This window comes from Ascidiella aspersa, chromosome 3 (genome assembly GCF_963924565.1).
Source record: "Ascidiella aspersa chromosome 3, kaAscAspe10.2, whole genome shotgun sequence".
Lineage (NCBI taxonomy): Eukaryota > Metazoa > Chordata > Ascidiacea > Phlebobranchia > Ascidiidae > Ascidiella > Ascidiella aspersa.
Window position 1 is genome coordinate 25907464 of NC_139449.1, and position 19222 is coordinate 25926685.

The window sequence follows — 19222 nt, forward strand, 5'->3', positions numbered from 1 at the left end:
TTAATTGCTCACGTTGCCGTAAAAGAATATGGCGCGCGCTGCGACCTTGACAAGAATTAGTTCGGATAAGAGCGGTCGCCGTGTCGCGCTCGCTTCGCTAAGAATCGCAGAGGTTTCCTCGAGCCGAAGCCAAGAAAGCTGCGGAGCGTGCGTTCGCGTCATGTTCAAGTCGACGACCCTATATAAGCGAGTAATTGCCGCAAAATCAATTTCGGGCTTCGCCGGATCGTCAGGGCGCAGCAACAGCGGCTATTGAACGATCGCTTTCTATGAAAGCGGCCAGCGCGCCCAAGTCCGAAAAGCAATCGAGTCGGAAAATCGCACAAGAAAAGAAGAAAAAACCGCGGCGAGATTTACGAGCGGGTACATGTGCAGGCGACGGGGGCGAAAAAAAGGTAGCGGCCGAGCGGCGTTGCTGCATCGAAACGAGCAATGCGGAAAACGCAACTGCGCCTGGCGGATTGGAATGAAATCGCGCATGCAGCGGCCAAGTCGCGAGAGAATAGGCGCGTGTCGCGTTGGTTTCGAAAGCGAAGCGTTCGCTCGCTCGTCGCACTTCGTCGCGCTGGTCAACGGTCGCTGGCCGGGCGAGCAGGTCAGCTGAAAAAGTTGGGGCCTTCAGTTGCCCGAGGAGCGACTGGGTAGCGTTTGTGCGTCGCTCTTGAAGTTATTATTGTTTAGCGATTTTTGTTTTTCGCTCCCGAGTGGTAGTTTTTAGTCAGGGAAATTGTACTTGTCGTTCTTTAAGACTTTTTGATTTATTTTGTTATTAGTTTAGGGCGACACCGTGTTTTAAAAGTTGCGTGCAATCAACAAAAATATTTAGTTTAGATGCGGGTCAGCACCCGATTATTATACGTGTGAGGTATTTAATTAACAATTGAGAAAACTTAATTTTGTTTTCCAGGGGCGGTTGAATGACCAGTAGGAGGCTACTACGAATGTTTCGAGTATACGACACATAATTTCTAGAATCGTGGAATAATAACTTAAAATTAGTAAAACAAATGAGATGTGTTTTTGTAGGGTCAGCCAGTGGCGAAATTGGCGATTTCTTTAGCAAACCACACAACGTTTAGGTTTGACATATGTTATTTTTGCCTATTTGTTGTGTGCAAAAGTGCACCGGTGGACTTGAGAATTTTTTGCATTTTTCGGTGATCTTTTTATTCCCTTGCTACTTTTCCAGCGCCCGTTCTGTTTACGTCTACATAAGTTCTTTACTCAATTTGTTTTTTGCAGGACAATTGCTCTAGAAAGAATTTAAATGTTGGTTATGCCCACCGGTACCGCAATGCACGGCAAATGGGAAGGCGCGAGTATGACCCCTCCGCAGCTGCCCTACAAGGTAAGAAAAATGTTTTTAACCTGCACAAGTTGTTATGCTTTCGTGTCTCCGTTTTGTACATGTTCGATCGCAAAGCGGCAGCTTTAACAATATGCCGTAAATTTAATTCGGCGGTAAATGGGGCTTCAATTTCCCGCAGACTAAACTTTTCGGGTTGGCATACCCACGACAGGGGCCGTGCATCCGAAATCCACATTTTGTTGTGTCGATAGCTTTTTTTTCTTTTCTAAGTGTGCTAAATGCAGCATTTCCTCCGCAATGAAAATGTAATTAGGAAATTTACTAGGACTTCGATAGCGGTAAACGCGCACATGTTGCTCGAACTCGCAAAAGACTGATCGTTTATAAGCGAAAGATCCAGCCAAGGGAAGTGGGCCGCGACGCTCGAACGCAATCTCGGGTACACAAGTCGAAATTGGGTTGAAAGAAAATAAACCCGCCTGTTTGGAAACCGCTGTGCTGCACGGCGGCTGCGTGTGGGGGGAGGGGGAGGGGCTAAAGCGTGCTCAAGGGGCGGTGCACTTGTCGAATAGTTGAATAACAAATCACCCGTGACAGGTTGCGCATAAACAAAGCGAAAGACGGTCGCCTTGCCTCTTCTCCTTTTTTTTATCTCTCTCTATTGCCGTCGTGCTTACATGGCTCATTGAAAGTGGCCGCGTACAAAGCTATCTAAAGTTGGGTGTCCACTTATTGGGTTTGGGGAGTCGTTGTTTTTCTTTCCACGCCTTTCGCGGAGGCCAAAATTTTAATCCCCTGTGCGAAAACCAAGCTGTTCAAGCAGCGCAGTGCCGCTTTTCGTAACTTTTCTCTTCTTTGATTGACGTTTCGCCCCAATAGACGGAAAGCTACTTGGTTAATTTGTAACAGTTTTTGTGGACAGATAAGGGACAGTGATAATAATAAGTAGCCAGACTCGGCGCTGCGACGACGCACGGCGGGTTGGAACCCCGACGAACTGCAAAGCAAATAGATCACCTCGCCGCGACAAACACAATGCGGCCTTCAAACAATGCCAACTCTGTGGCGATATCTTGAGAGTGCCCCGTTTCATCGACACAAATGCCATTTCGCCGGCGTGTTTTTATTTGACTTTGCGCGGCCAGAACGCCAATTGATAACGCTGTGTCAATTGTGCCGTCGATAAAGCCCTCCAAAATTCGCAAACTGCATTTACCCTCACGGCAAGTTTACAGGTTCCGGTCGAGTCACGGGGCCCCAGAGCGCTCTAATTGACACATTACAGCGGAATTATCATCGCTACTACCCACTCGCGTGCGTGTGCGTACGCGCGCATAGGTGTGTGTTGTGCGCTGTGCGTCTGCTCTGCACACCACTGCTGTTGCTGCTGGTCAATGGTTAACTTTAGACGTGACAGAAATGCACTGTTCATCGACACAGCACGTGGCCCGAAAAACAACTTACAGTGTTACATGTCGCTACCGCCAGCAAATCACCCCGCCTCGTACAATACCGCACAATACACAACGAAAAGATCCCAAGTTGTTTCAAGCTGTCCTTTTACTTTGACGCGGCACGTTATCCATTAAAATGGCGCCTCGCTTTGTCGTTCACGTTAGCTGCCTTGCCCCGCACGCATTGTATTGCTCGACGCGCGTCTGAGGTTAGTGTGTGAAGCGTTTTCGAAGACGCGCGCCATTTTGAGCGCCGCTTCTCTCGCGTAATGTCGCCAACGGTTCCGCGTGGTTGCCTCCACCCGCGCCGCAAAAGCCTCTTTTTGTTAAAACAATGCGACAAGTAAATCGCAATCGTATCGTGTCACACCGTAGCGCCGGCCAACGATTTACGCCTTCGTGGGGTGGCGATTACACACTGCGAGACAACAATCCCAACTGGTGACGTCATAAATTACTGGCTGGGCCGCGTTTTTTTTGCTTTTTCCAGAGAGCCGAGACCTCCGAAAGGACCCGGCAAATACATCTGCCAAGGTTTACGAGTTGAATTATGTCGCAAACGGACATCGGGCGCTGCGCCGCGATTTACTTTTGAGCAAACCCGACCCCACGAGACGATAGCATGTCGTCTCTTCAAACGAGCGCGCAATCGTAAACGACTATTTGCTCGTTTTCCTGTAAAACCCGATCGGTTTGACGCTGGTGTTTGCCGTCTTTTATCGACCTCCGCTTGGGTAGCTAAGGTAGTTGTTTGCAGGATTATTTGCCGCGGAGGTTTTAGCATTAACACTGTTCCGCCCTAAATCATTTTAGTACGAAAAAAATCTTGGTCCTTTCACGTTTCTGATCTTCCCATCAGGAATCATTCCCGAACGCGCAACGTTGGAGGCGTTTTTCAAGTCAAATGACATGGAACCGAATAGTTATTTTAAGATTCAAGCGAGCACTGAAACCAAACCCAGGGCGTTGTAATGGCGCGCAAAGTCGTAGAAACCCCGCTTTAAACTCAAATATATGAATGTATGTTTGTAACACGCCCACTATACGCACTGACCGATGTCGCGCCGCCCGCCATTGTATTTCGGCGCTTCGGTTCAAATCGTGGAAATCTACCGGTCGGGGCGCGCGGCACGAACCGCAGTCCTTAAACGGCGGCGGCAATTATTGCTTCGGAAATCTACGCAGCGGCATTCCCACGCCCGTGCAACCCCGCTTGACCTGCGCAAGAATTGCGGTGAACTTTTAGCAGTAAGTTGGTCGCTCAAGAAACGAAATAGCCCCGGCTGTCCAGCGCGAACGGCAGAAGGTTGGCGTTTTTGGTCATAGAACATAGCTGTCGAGGCTATACAAGCAGTCCAATCGTTAGTTAAACTTTTTGGCCGTTAAACATTCGTGTCTTTAATTCTGGCCAACGCTTCTTCGGGACTATGTCGCGATACGCCGCGTCACTTATATTAAAAACGGAAAGATATATTGGCGAGTTTGGTTTGTGAGTATGACGTAATAAAAGCGTTGTGTTCGAAGGAAAAAATCCGTTCAAGAAACGAGCGCGCTCAATCTAAAAGCATGCCATACAAGCGACCGATCGAGATCCCAAAGTTTTCCAGAGGCAGCGTGTTATTTCCCTTCGGGAGCGAGCCCAGCTCCCAACCCAAGCGCCACTTCCATATGGAATTATTAATTTGCGCCATTTGCGTTTCCGTGCGCGGCGACTCGCACAACGCCCGTCGCCATCAAATGCGGAGCAGAATCACCACCAACAGCTAAAGCAGCAGCGGCAACAGACCGATGGATATTGTACGGCGTTGGATGTTTTCCGCGCGAGCCCATATAAAGATGACAAATCGGGCCTGCCGCGGCCTACGCAGTTTATATGTAACGCCTCGGTTTCTGGTTACATCTCCGGTGGAATGCGACTCTACTGCTGCTCACTGCTCCACTCCGCTGCTGCGACAGCGGCGCTTTGTTTTCGCCTGCGTATGGCGGACGCGGTTTAAATAAATATGAATTTATATATCTATATATATACTCCAGATGCAGAATGTGGGACGGAGCTTTAGCCGAAATGTGCCCAGGAAACCGATGCGTGCGTGACTTGGAACGCCTGCGCGCCCGGCATTTTCTGCTAAACGCTGTCGCTGCTGTCAGTGGCGAGTTGTTACTGGTCTCCAAACTTAGTCCACGTGGTCTTCAATAGACTCTACAATATGGGGGGTCATCGCCAGTGGACCGTATGGCTGTAGGCCAAAGGTTGCTGATTGTGGTTAGGCGCTATATACTAGGCCTTTCGTCGAAAACGCTTTTTCTGCTTAGCCGTTGCAAACGAGCGACGGTGTTCAATGATCAAATCAATCTCTATTAACAGCTCCCCACTACAAGGGGAAATGGAGCCAATCAGGCTGGGCGGCAAATGTCCCCAGTCCAGGTTAATAATTGCGTCTGTTTCCCAGGCCGCCGAAGGCAGCCGACTACGCGCGCGGCCGTCCCGTGCTTGGCGGATTATTAATGCCGATATCTGATTGTGCTAGGAAACAATCGTCTATTCATCACATTCTCTTTTCGGCGTTCCAATAAAACGTTGTTTCCTTCCCCAGCGGCGCCCAAGGGTAATAATTGAACGCCGTTCGTCATCCGTACGGTGTAACCTGCCGCGGTCGCCCATGCTTCTGCTGCTTAGGGGTAATTATGATTATATATGCGCGTGTCGTTGTTACATAAGTCATCGTCGGCGGCTCGATTAGCGTCGCGAAACACGCGCTTCGACGACGGGGTCGCGCGCTTTTTTAAGGATGCGGCGAGAAAATGGATTCCGCGAACTCTGCTTCGAACTTGCCCGCGTGGGCCAGCACGGCAGCTTTTTCGCACAGGCACGCGCGCGGGCGTTCAGCAGGCCGGGAAGCAGCCCAGCGCGTTGGCATTGCCAATAATATAAACGTCCTAATTCGGCGCGTCGGGCCCGATGCGATTTTTTGTGGAAATACACTGCCTTTCCGGCAACGCCGCGGTGCTCGTGGCGCGCCGCGCTATGATTTATGTCCTCCGCGTTCTCGCGTTCCACCCCTCCCTGTGTGGCGCCCCTTTCCCTACTGTAGTTTGCTGCCTATACCTTTACCAGCTGGGATATACTCGTACATGCCGCACCAGGTTTTTTAAAGGTAGCGTTGTACCGCAAACCGTTACCGCAATTTTCTGTGCGGTCGCCAACCCGAGGAAATTACAACTTTGTGCGACCGCATTGATTGCTTTGGCTAATTAACGTCGCAACTTTTGGACCTCACGCAAGCGGTGCTGACGTTTACTGATGAGCGCTCTACCCCAGCGCTGGCTTCTCATCTACTATTAAAGCGCCCCATACGAGGGCCAGCCTAAGCTGTTTGCGAAATAAACATGCAGGTTTGCTGAGACGGCTGCGGCAAACACACTAAAAGCCTTGCTTAAGGTTGTTCGATTGTCTACCGTTCATAACGTCTATACTTTGTTGTTTATTTGCTATTTTGTATGATGCACGCCCTTTTTTCATTTAAATTAATTAGGTTCTCCGACTAACTTATATGTCCATTATTGAGGATTTTTGCAATACTATAATGCTTTGTTTTCAGATCGAGCGCCCAGCTTACAGCACACCACCACCAGTTGAAAACACACCGGCCAACAACGAATGTCGGATGGTGGACCTCCGTGGTTCCAAGGTCGCCAGCTTCCACCTCGGTCGCGAGGAGTACATCTGCCTGCCTCAAGTGAGTAGATTGGTCTTCGTTAATTAAACGTTAACCTGAAAAACTTGTTTAAAGGATTCGAAATTACTTCACACATAGTTATCTCTTACTATAATTGAATGCACGTTTAACATTTACTCTTGTGATAATAGTAAATAAATTTGCTTGATGTACTTGTTGTTGCCCAATGAAAGTGCGAGGGTTTCACCCTTCCTGACGCATCCTCGCTTTAAAAGACTAAACACGAGTCGCCGCTTGCTTGCTTGATGTCACGTGTTTAGTATACCGTGGCGGCGGTGTGACATCACACCTTCGACGAGCGCTATAGCAAAGCACTTTCCGCTAAAGCAAAGTGCAATGTAATCACCCGCGTACCTCGTGCTTATAAACGCACCTTGCGGATATTACCGGCCACCATTTTGATTTCCGCCATCTCTGACGCGCCACGCTGCTGCTTTTACCGATCGTGACAGGAGAGCGCCCGCCTCTGGTGGATTGGTTTATTTTCACGATTACCCTCGTAATCCCGTGCGCGCCAGTTTTATGCATTATTGCCAGTTTTACTTTTCCGGGAAAGTCGCGGTGAGGCGGCTTTTGGCCGGTTTAAACGCAGCCTTCGACGCCTCTATATTAAACAGTGGCTTTGGAGGCCAGTTGCGTTTAGATAGCCAACTTAAACCGTTAACCCCGAATAATGCACCTAGCGGTGCCAGCTGTGGCGATATTTGGCGACTTGGCCCACTTTAGTTGCACTTGATTGTTTCTCTTGCGACATGAGACATATGAGCAAACTGGGCACATAAGAGAATGTCTGACACGCGTAATTAAGCAGGCGCCGGAACATTTGTCGTATTCCTCTCCTTTGGTCAAAAGTCGATATCGCGTTCGGGGGTGACAAAGCGTCGAAAGTACCGCCGCTTCCAACTCGGCCGATTGAGACGTTCCGATTTAATCCGGCGTTATCGATTTCGGTCGCGAAACTTGAGACAAATTTGTAAAGATCGCGGCCATCCTTGACATACGTTTATGAGTCGGCCGTGTCGCGATCCCCAACGTGCATCGTGGCACTTGCCCTTTGTTGTAACAAGGAGCGTTTTCGATTTTGCGATCGAAGTTAAGAACGTCAAATTTAATTTGCGAATTCCTTGTGCCGACAATGCAGATGCCAAAGTTGCGGATTTAAATTTGAGCTCAACTGAACACGCCATATGTGGTCACACATCTTAATCCTAAATAAATTGGTCGAGGTTTTTTGGAAAGACGACTGAAACCAAGAGTAGCAGCCAGTCAGCTTTCGTTCACTAACGCCCACGTTTTATTTTGATCGAGTCCTGTTGCATGAATATGCTAATCAGCGGTTCTATCCCAAAAATAAACTGTTTATTTCTTGCAGGCCTTTGAACTCTTCCTGAAACACTTGGTGGGTGGACTTCACACTGTCTACACCAAGCTGAAGAGGCTCAGCATCCACCCAGTCGTGTGCAACGTAGAGCAGGTGAGACCTGTTTAATAACTGTTAGTTGTTGAATCTCTTGCACTTTATACTCCGCTGCTGTGGCCGCTCGGCGAAATGGCATTTGCCTGCCTCTCGCGGTGCTGGAATGCCAGTTGTCTTAAGGCGCACGTTGCTATACAGACTCTCTTAAAAAAATGCCGTCGTGTTCCCTACATTTCCATGTTTGCTGTAATTAATTTATCTGTGTACTAAAGTTATCCTTGTACTGGCGATAAGGGTATCAGTGTCATCCCAAAACCTGTTGTAAATCATTTAAATCCCGCTTGGAAAAAAATTTCCATAACCTTTCACCCCTTGTTTTCTTGGCTAAAACATGTTAGTTGTTTAATAGTTTTTTCTTCAAACCGTTACATGACGACCATGAAACAATAAACTAGTTTATAATAAACTAAAACATATTTTGCAATTGTGAAGGTCATTTTTTTGTATTTGCAAAATAATAATATTACATGTACAATACAATATTTTTCGAAAGTAATTTTTAATCTCATGACACACAATAGGTAATAGGGTAAATTTGAAAAATGTGAATTAATTTATTTTCCGAAATAACCTTTTTTTATTATGATAATTTGTCAAGCAGCATAGCTTCGTGTCAAAACATTTATTTTCGTCCATTTCGCTGGCACTACACGTGAGCAGTCAAACTATATTCACTCAATACTGGTAATTGCTTTACACCTGGTTCGTTATGAGACCTTTAAAATGACTAGAAATACACAAAATAAGTGGATTATCCTAAAGTATTTATTCTTTGTTGACTGAATTAACGCAGCCGCTGTTGGCCACGTTTAAGCCGCAGACACGATAAAAGGCCACAGTAAGCGTTTCTATCGACGAACATATCTGAACCTCCAATAATATTTTCAATAAACCTTGCAATAAATTCTGAACAATAAATATAAATATTTGTCAAAACAAATATTAGCAATATTGGTTTTAAAATATAAAACTACAGAAAAAAGGTAATCAGATTAAAAATATTTTGTGACGAAATTGTTACACCCAAAAATGTTGTAGTCAACACTCAAGAAAAATTGTGGTTTTCCGCGGCTTGGTACATGTCGTACTAAAAAAAAAGAAAAAATGCGATAAGGCTATAAGGACCGACTTTCTAAGAAATTCTGAATAGCAACATTCTTAAAACAACCAAATTGCAAAATTACGTTTAAAGATTATTTGATTTACTCGCCAGTTCAGTCAACCTGGAGTTATTGATTGTTTCGTTCCCATCATGTTCTTCTGTTTCTAAAAATGATGCGCAAAATCGCATACACGCGAAAAAACAAACAAAAATGAATAAAGACGAGTAATATTAATTTAAAAAAAAAATAAAGAAACAATAAAAAAAATAATTAATCATTCTGGATGTGATAATTTCTCATCTAGCATCAAAGTTTGCTATTCGTAGTGGCGCTGGTTGGAACTGAGACAATGGAAAGTAGGAGTGCCCATTCACGTTTCAAACGACTTGCTAAATGCCTTTGAAACTGCTAAAGCTGCTATTCTGGCTGTTGATAAGCTACAGTTTGATTGATCTTCAAGGCAGTTCCGCGTATATAGAAAATTCCGGTTCCATTTTGCATCTGCATTACTTAAGTGCTAAGAAACAAAACGTATACAGCACCTAATTGGAAGGTCGTCACTTAGGTCATTTGCACAAATAAATAACACCAACGCAGTTCACAGACCAATATAACTTGACTTCGGGTTGTTTCTTTACTAAAGATTTGTTCTGCATAAATGATGGGCTGTCAAACGTTTTTTTTTTATTTTCCTCAACCTTTAGTGACATTTACCAACTTTTGCGTGTGTGGTGTCTTTTATATTTTATAATTAGCATGGCCAGGCATGTATTTTCGCGCTCAAAATTATCTTCGTCAAAGTACTGGTGTTTGTTTGTCTCGCTGACTGATGGCACTGTTTGAACAACGTTTGTTCAGCAAACCTTTTCGTTTTTTTTTTGTGGCATCCACAAAAGTCAACATGTTTAACGAGGGACACTTTATTGTAGTTCCTGTCTCGGTAACAACGTCGTTGTCACATATATACACTCTAACGAGGCTTTTCTTGCCATAAACTTTGGAGATAATATATTTCGACATTTGTTTAAGATGCTTTATTATTTTAATGCCATTTATTTATTTTGCTAACAAATATTTACCGTTACATAGTTAAAACCACAGAACAATGATACAATTCACCTATATGCTAATGCTAAGGTTTGCGGGTTTTTACTATTTTAATGCAACGATTTTAATTCTTTGCCTAATGTTTCAATTTTGTTTTTAACCTTTATGAGGCGATTTAGAAGATTTTTTTTCATTAGCTGTGCAATCCAAGTGATCTGTTTTTTGATATTCCGGTGGCCATTCTGGTACACTCACATCGGAGAAAAGGTCTTAATATCTGCCCTTGCGCGCTTGTCTTATTTTGCCAGTTTGCTCATTTAGCTACTTTTCTCATGCCAGGCAATTTGTAAATTGCCCAACTATTCAACAGCAACTTGCTACAGGAATTTCGTAAAATTATTTTCATTTGTTTCAGGTTCGAATTCTGCGAGGACTCGGTGCGATCCAGCCAGGAGTCAATCGCTGTAAACTGATCACCAGAAAAGATTTCGAGGTTCTTTACCAGGACTGCACAACGGCAAGGTAAGGGTGGAGTGCTGTTATTTAAAGATACCATTTTTCATAGGCATGTTGAAAGAAGCGTACACATTTTTGTAATGTTAAAAAGAGAATCGAAAGAATAATTTTACCCCGAGAGGTAAATAATTTAGAGTTACATTGCATAAAAAAATGTTGTTGAAAAAACGTGTTATTTTATCACCTGAGTTATGAGTGATTAGTTGGTAAGAAGTGTGCTGTCAAAACTATACATGATCTACTAAACATCCAAAGAAACTGCTGTTCGGGCGCGATGCGACTGTGATGCAAGATCGTCACAAACACACTCGTCTAATAAATTCTGATTCGTCAAACCGCGGAGAGAAATAATATTCCCGCTTTTCCGCGGAAAGTCGACGGGTCGCTTAATCCCGCACACCTCCAGCCGCGGACTTAGGCGGGTTCGGGCACTGGCGGCAGATGAGCAAATCCGGCAAACAGGATTTGCGGGCACGCCCGCGCGTTCCTGCCGCTAAAGTCTTGCGAGACTTGCCGTGATTTGTGCGCGCGTGTCTTCCGCTGACGCTGATTCGAAAATGATCGAATTAATCTCCCTTTCGCTGCCAAATCGACTTCAGATTGCAAGCGCGCACAAGCTTCGTTCTGCGGTCGATTTCCTCTGAGATATTAAGTTAGAAGTTAAGTGCAGCCTGACCGATGAGTAATTTTTTGCTGCTGAGTTTTGATGTTTCTATATCTTGGTCCCGCTGCCAGCACTCGGTTTTCGCTGTAAAATAATTTTAAATCGACTCCCGTCTGCTGCAGCAGGTTCGGACATTAATGTGCGTGTCAGCTTCACGCGCCTGGACAACATACCTGCCGTGATTTTAAACCGTGGAGTCTATTTTTAAAATTGAAAGGGCCGCGCGGGGTGTAGATGGCTTATTGAGCCAGTGCCAAACAACCGAATGGGGTTGCGGTATGATCCTGGTTGTATTTCTGTGTGGAGTTGCCTTGTGTGGGCCGAGGGCTGCCTGCCAATATGACTATTACCAGTTGAGTGCGGTGCGTCCAACTTCGCACTTTGTTAACACCTCCAGTGCAGCACATGTCCAAATTGGTGAGGACGAATCCATTAAAAGCCGCAATCAATAGGTTGTTACCATTAATTAGGTGGCAACGTCATTTGGCGCCTGCGTGACACCGGGCCGCGTTTTAATGCTTTCTGTGGCCGCCGCATCTGCGCATACCACTCAACCCTACACACTTTGACGTTGGATGGAAATTAATCCGGGCGCATTTATTTCGCGACCATACAGTCATCTCTTGTGCTTTGCCTCGCGCGCCCCGACCGACACATTAGTGAGCATAACAAGGTCGTGCATTGAGTTGCCTGTTCGAACTGATGAAGTATATGCAGATGAGCGGTTCCACGCATCGGCTGGAGTGGCACAAAGCAAAAACAATTTAAATGTGATCGTGCCTGACGACACCGGTGTATAGACGCAGATTTATTCTCATGTCGAGCGCCTTTCCTTTGCGAAGGCGACAGACCATAGCTCTTGCACAATTAAGAACTGATGACTTCCCTTCGTCTTGTGATGCCATTGTCTTGCATTTCACAAGCGCGCGCGTGCTTCTTCGTTCTGTTCTCGTTCGGGTCCGACGCTTGTAAAGTTAGTGAAGGACTGGTGCTGTGCGCGAGCCCCACACACGCTCGACCCCTTTAACGTCACAATTGATATATCAGCTAATAGATGCCCGGTGTCTCGTTTGCAGAAAAGATCCGTGCGTGTTTCCTGTTTTCGTTCCGTCCCGCGCGCCGATGCATGTCACGAAGGGCGACAAGACCAATAGATCAGCAGCAGAAGACGCGCCTCGTCTGTCCTCTGTCTGTTTTTGCTCTCGCTCGATTGTCCAACAACCTGGCGCCTGTTGGCGAGTTGAGCGAAGTAGACCCTCCTTCACAACAATGCGATTAACACATTGCACGACGACGGTGCTTTCTGCCGCCAAGCCAAAGCTGGCCTGTTGGTAATTCATCTCTAAAGTGTATTACAAATCCGCGTTTCCGTGCTCGCGCGCGCGCGCCAGGATGGAGGGGTCGCGGACCATCACTCGTTCGCCCTGCATCTGTCATTGTTGCTGCGCGTTGCTCTGGCTGTGGCTTCTAAGTCTATTTCGACGCCGTGGCTTGTCGGGCGACCTTCTAACTTTTCGGGCGTCACCCGTTTTGTTTATACGCCCTTATACAGTACAAGTATTTGGTCGGTGAGTTGTGCCCTTTCTGCATACCTCAGACATAAGGGTTCGCACAGCAAAACAAGGCGTTGGCGACACAAGTTTGACAAATGCCAATCCACGGACAGAAATCTGTAGGAATTTGTTCCAACTATAAAACGTGAGAGCGGCACGCCCAAAAAACACTGTCGCCGTAACATTTTCTGGTATTATTCGTCACCAATCGGATTTCGTTTTGCAAACATGAAACATCACGATGTTGACCGCAGCCTTAATCGTCTGCGTGTTGCTTTCCGCCAGTTTGGGTATACACACGGCCCGCTCACACACGATAATGTATATTTGCATTATAGCGACTCTTCAACCGCAAAAGACGAAAATCTCGAAATTAACGGTCTTATGACGTTTGGTGTTGCGCGCGCTAATCCACCAGTCGCGCTCGATCGTGTAATTCGAAATCTGCATCGGCTGCGATCGGCAAGCTGTGTCAAAAGTGACTTCGTCGGCGACCCCGAACCTTATCAATTCCGCCTTCCGCCGTGCCCAAGTACTTTTTGCCAGTTCCAAATTCGGCGCCCTTATCGCGGCTAGAGATCGGGGCGCGAGGTCAGCGAAAAGCACACACAGAACGATCAACTAATTTGCCTTTCCCGAAAAAGTTTGTTATGGTGTTATTTCGTCTGATTAGCGCGCCTGAGCTCATCTTCGCCTAAGCGAGGGGTGTGAATCTGCCGGCTGTTACGATCTTTATCGCGAGCCGAATTGCATTCAGCCGGCGCTCGTTGATTTCACATTGACAGTTTTTTCTTGTTTTTTCCTCTTGCATTTGCTATACTTTGCTGACAAAAATGTTGTGGATTTATGCACGACTTGCACGTGTAGTCAAGGCTATTTCAGTTGATTGACATAAATTATTAAATTTGTGGTTTAAAGCACAGAAGCTGTGAACCAAGGCCTTTCACTTCCCAGATAATGCTACTATCTTGCGATTTTGCAATGCCCCTTTTATTCGTCACAGAGGTTCAAGTAATGAACTACCAATTTGCATAAATAGTTTAAAGGGCCACAATCTGACGAATCTACTGGCCAGTGCGGTCTCTAAAGGTGGCACGTTAATCGCTTTTCCGCGACAAGCCGCAGGATTCTGTGACGCATGAAAACCTCCGAAAGCGGCATCAGTCTCTGGATTTTGTCTCGACGACTCACCGAGGCCAAACTGTGACTATTTATCAACAGAATGAAGCTCGTCTTCCTGGAACCGAGGTTGAGCGGAATATTCCGTTTCACTGAAATGCTGTTGACAGGGTGCCGCTTCTCTGCCTTATTTTTGTTGGTTTGTTCCATTTTATCGTTGTGCGAGCGCGATATCATCGCACCACACTGTATCGCCTTAACGTTCTCCCGTGCCGAATCGGCAACGACCGGGTAGGATTTCGGCCTGAAATCGACTCGAAGATGGCGATCTCGGTTTGTTTCCGACCCTGGTGCGCTTTGCAGCTTAAAAATCACCACCCTCTCAGCCCTTGGCGCGCAAATTCTGCGATACCCCGGGCGCCGTGCAGATTGTTTGTTGTGAAATTTACCCGGAACACGCGCGATAAACATCGGGGCGACGGGCGATATTTTTTTCTGTGCAATTCTCTACAGCTTCGATCTGGCCGCGATCGGGACCTGAGATGTTTACGGCGGGTTGTTGTCTCGTCTTCCTCGCATTCCGCCGCGATTCCGCCTGTTTAGCTTCGCGTTCTAAAACTTCTCGTTCCACAATTGAAGACTCATGTCCCTTTTATTGTTGAGCTCGTGTATGTTGTTAAGCTTGGCCCTTCTGCGTTTTGATCAATACCGGGCCGCTGCTGACAAAGCGCCCCGAAAACTGCTGTTACGGCTCAAAACGAACCGTTAATAGATCCCGTCATTAACGGTTCCGAAGCATTGAAGAAACAACTCTCGGGCTCAAATGCGCCCAAGACCGTTTTCGTTCTTGAAGGAAGTTAAGGGGGTAAAATGACATGCTGGCTTTCTCCACCTGCTTTCGCTCGACGATGTGCCAATTAGACTGAAATGCGCAAAGTGACGCGCTTTATTTGTTAGCTGACCTATGGGAATCGGCTTATTTACAAGGGTTTGACACCACCACTCTGCCGGCGAAGCGAGCGGCTGTTTTTTCGCTGAAGAATTCCTGTCGGCGCTCGATAATCTTCGGTGATAATTACAAGAACCTATAATCGTTACGGCGGTCTCCCTCCGGTTTGTTGATGATGTTGTGTGATTTGTTTCGCCGCGACGCATTGACTGGCTTGGATTTGTATCACGTTTCCACTCTATTCTCAAATGGTGAAAGGTATTTTGTTTACCGCCGTAGGTATGCCACCCTAACGTATCGCATTAAATCTTCCAAGAAAAGGGTAATAGGAATTAGAATTACTAACACTTTTGTTAGGTGAGTTTATTGCTATAAAAAATCTCCAAATTTATTCGCACAACTTTGTTGACATTGCAACTGCAGTTGCTTCTGGTCAGTTGACCTTATGTTAAATAATACCATGAGTTGCGAAAGTGTTCGACCAATCGAATTAATACATTTATCAGAACTGTGCGTTGGCGTAAAAGGATATGAGTGAAAAAGTGTAACAAAAACACGCGTCATCACTCTGTTCCGTCGAAACAGACGTTGATAAAAGTTTCAGCGGTAAATGCAAAACGAAACCGACTAATTGCGCGCTCGCGTTCACCGCTATTCAGTTTAGTTTGTTCTATTTCAAATAATAGTACAGGATGGCAAAATGTGCGTTTCCTTCATGACATATTGCCATTCAAAACGGAGGATATACGCAGTAAGATGGAAATTGTCCTTGATCGATGTTTATTGTGATTGTACTTAGGGTGTCATTACATCTAAGCTGATGCCGTTGTTCAATTATTTGGCACATGTAACGTTTAACAAAATCCATAACTACTTGCCATTTTGCCCTTAAACTCATCGCCATAAATCGAAATAAATATGGACTTTAACCTTAAATACACTTCGACTTTACTTGGTAAAATGTTTGCTTAAAGAAGCCGCTTTGCTGAGTTTGGATCATAACACTTGAGGAATGCAAGGAGTTGTGCGTTAGCGTCGGTTGGTATTTTCGAATTCTGCGCGAGTTGAAGTATACAGCGCAAACGGCAACAGTTATTTCGACTGATGTCGTGCTTGACCAATTCGAAAGATCCGCCTGAGATTTGGCCGTAAGCCGCGAACGCCGAGTCATGTGAAGCAGAAGAAGAAGAAGAAAACGAAAAATAAGACAATACGTGCGCGGCGAAAATAAGTTTTTGTTGCGCGACGGGCCTCTAACTCGAAAGATCGCGATTAGTGTAAACTAACAAACAGGCGCTCGCTCGATCGATGCTATCTGCCGGATTACCGGGCCCTTCTCCCCTCCCGCAATATCGCCTTGCTCGGCGCAGGGGAGGGGAGCGCCGGGCACAATGGCCGGCATTTTACGCCCGGGCCCGGGGAAACGCACAAATGTCACGAGTTGATTGCGATCGGGCGCCAATATTTGTTGACTGTTTGGAAAGTCGAAAATCGCGCGCGCGCCTGAGCGAGCAAGTGATGGCGAACCGGGACCGTGACAGCTGCTATGGGTGCTACGGCTGTTGTGATATACATTTGCCGAGATTGGAGACGCCGATTGTCAACCTTATTAGCATTCCGCATTCCGTAGCCGCCAGGCAGGGCTCAAGGCTTAATCCGCCACTGGGAAAGCGCGGCGACACAAACGGCCAGGAGCAATGCTGCCGGCGAGAGCGGCAAACGACCTGTTTGTTGCCCGCTCGAATTTTGTCACTTTCAGAGGCGATTATCGCGCGTTTTATATCACGGCGCCTGGCCTAACCCTTTGGGCGACGAGAAAACTCGCACCGCTGCGAAATGCGTCCTTTATATGAGCTCTCCTTTTGCGGGAAGCAAGCGGACTTGGTTTCGTTGCCGCGGGTCGTGTTTTGCCTCACCAAGAGCTTCTCGTATGAGCCGGGTTTTGGGATATTATGTTACCTCGTATCGTCACGCACAGAGTTGCTTTCGCGCTTTGCTTTGGCCTATTGAGCGGCCCGACGGGAACTGCTCAGCAATCAACACTGGCGCTAACAGATGGTGGGCCAATTTCCCGTCTCATTGTTCGTCTCACTTTTACTTTGCCGTGTCATAATCATCTATTGTTTCAAGCTGCAACTCGATATGGCATGCGGAAGTTTCAGGGCAAAATTTTCTTGTGCATTTTGCACACTCTTGCATTTCAAAAGGCGGTTATTATGTTGTTTGCAACTCAAGGACACAAATATTTTGCCTTCGATCGGAGTTCGGTTCACATCGCCTGTTGCCCGTATCGTGCATGCAATAAAAAAACTGACGTTGTATTTCTTGTTGCTGCTGCGGTAGAAAAATATGTTGGTCTCAAAATTTTCAGAAAGACAGAAAAAGCAAAAATCTTTAAATTATACTTCTTATGGGCGCGTATTGAAACGCTTTCCAGCGTTGGAAATATATAAAGACGAATTTTGACAAAAAAAGATTATGCCATTTTAAATCTGCACTACGATCAGTACAACGGCAATTTTATCTTTACTTTTTTAGTTTGTCAATTTATTTAGACGTACTTAGCAAAATATCCAACACGATTGAAAAGCCAAACTCTTATAAACACATTTCAAGCTAAACGTGCATAAAAAAAGAAAGAAAACCACTTGTTGGTTATCCACTGACGACCATTTCGACCACAAAAAAACGCCGAACCATTCCTCAACTTCAGTTAGCGTATCGAGCAAGTGTAGCGCCTAATCCGACGCAAACAAACTCCCGTAATCCCTTTCCCGTCCCGGGCTCGAGAGACTGGGCCCCAGCGCTTACGCACTAAGCACCTGGATTGCGAATTAGCTCGTCACGGCGTATTAGCATTTTTGTCGGCTCAGTCTCCTCTTAACGCTGCTTATACGCTGTTTGAGGATTCTTGGAGTGCGTGAATGTATATATATAACTTAATTTCGCTGATGCCGAAAACATCCATGAAGTATAGTTTTTTTTTTTCTTCTTGAGGTCAATTCGTGTGTTACCGCGCGGTGAAAGGGTTCTGCTAATCAAAGTAATTTAGTAGAAATCAATTCTTTTTAAAAATAAACAACAAAACAATTAGGCGTGCAAAGGTTTGCATTTGCTATGTTGTATAATTATATAATTCATGGATTTCCTGGAAAATTGTTACAAATTCTATAGTTTACCAATCATGTTTTAGAAATGGCTGTATCATTCCAACACGATTTTTGACCAAATTTTTTAATTTTGTATACATTAGGTATACATATAGTGAATTTTGTATACATATAGTGAACCCGACCTGCGAAACTTGACTCTGTTTCGAGGCCCAACCTAATGGCGATAACGCGACTTTCCCGCCCGAAAGGCTTTGGAATCCGAGCCATCACACAGCACCGAGTTTAATTGTTTTCGAAATCGATTTCTCGGCAGAATTCCTGGTAGAAACTTCCCGCCGCCGCAATACTGCACGGGCTCGTGCGTTTCACCTTGCCAAAACGATAAACAAAATCCAGGAAAAAATCGTGCGAAAGCAGCGGAGGTACCTTTTCAGGGGGTGGCGAGGGGGCGGCGTCGGGCCTGTTCTTGCCATTGTGTTGTTGGCGCGACGAAAGCGCCCAGCATTCGTCGGGTTTGATTGACGCCGCATTGTTCTTTGTGACTGGAAATTGGCACTTTCCTCTGTAAATCCAGATGCAAGAGCTCCCGTTTAGATGTAATAGAAATGCGATTAACCGTTCTCGGGCCCCGGCGATCGAAAACGTAGGAACGGCTGCTTTGCAGCGGGCGAGGGACCTACTTTGGAAGTATGTGCTGGCGCGCAAGAGGCCGGCGTCGCAAAAACATCAACACCGAGTCGTAAATATTTTGGCTTGCTTCTGTGCTAGATTTTCACGGGCGCGAGTCGGGCGTTTGCTTCTTTGGCGGGCGCGGGCTAAACAAATCGCATTGATATAAACAAAGTGGACGCCATGTTTTGGCTAGACAGCGGTTGAAAAAACGCTGTTCAAGGTGCCAGTCAAAAGTGGAATTTCACATCCTGTCGGGTTTAGGATCGCCCTGTTCCCACAACGGAGAATGGTTGATGGGTCACTTTTCAAATTGCGGACGATAAAAATTCTTCGCGACATCGATGCATCACGATTAGGCGGCGTCGCGTTCCTTTGGAAAGACAGCTTTACATGCAAATGTATTTTATCCGGAATGCGTTTGGTTTCGCTTTGCATGCACATTTCGTATACTCGATGGAGGCAGGGCGTCGCCGTAAAAGCAACACGCGGTGGCCTGAAAGTTTACTTTT

General features: G+C 46.1%; 1 protein-coding gene across 1 annotated transcript in view; it reads left to right on the forward strand.

Annotated features, from left to right (window-relative positions):
• Window positions 1–1244: 1244 nt before the first annotated feature.
• Window positions 1245–19222, forward strand: part of LOC146161156 (dachshund homolog 1-like) — a 39670-nt gene continuing 21692 nt past the window's right edge. The window contains exons 1-4 of the mRNA XM_083384294.1: window positions 1245–1348; window positions 6363–6500; window positions 7873–7974; window positions 10543–10649. Of these exons, the coding sequence (XP_083240420.1) occupies window positions 1268–1348; window positions 6363–6500; window positions 7873–7974; window positions 10543–10649 (428 nt within the window). The 5' untranslated portion in view covers window positions 1245–1267. The remainder of the gene's footprint in view (window positions 1349–6362; window positions 6501–7872; window positions 7975–10542; window positions 10650–19222) is intronic.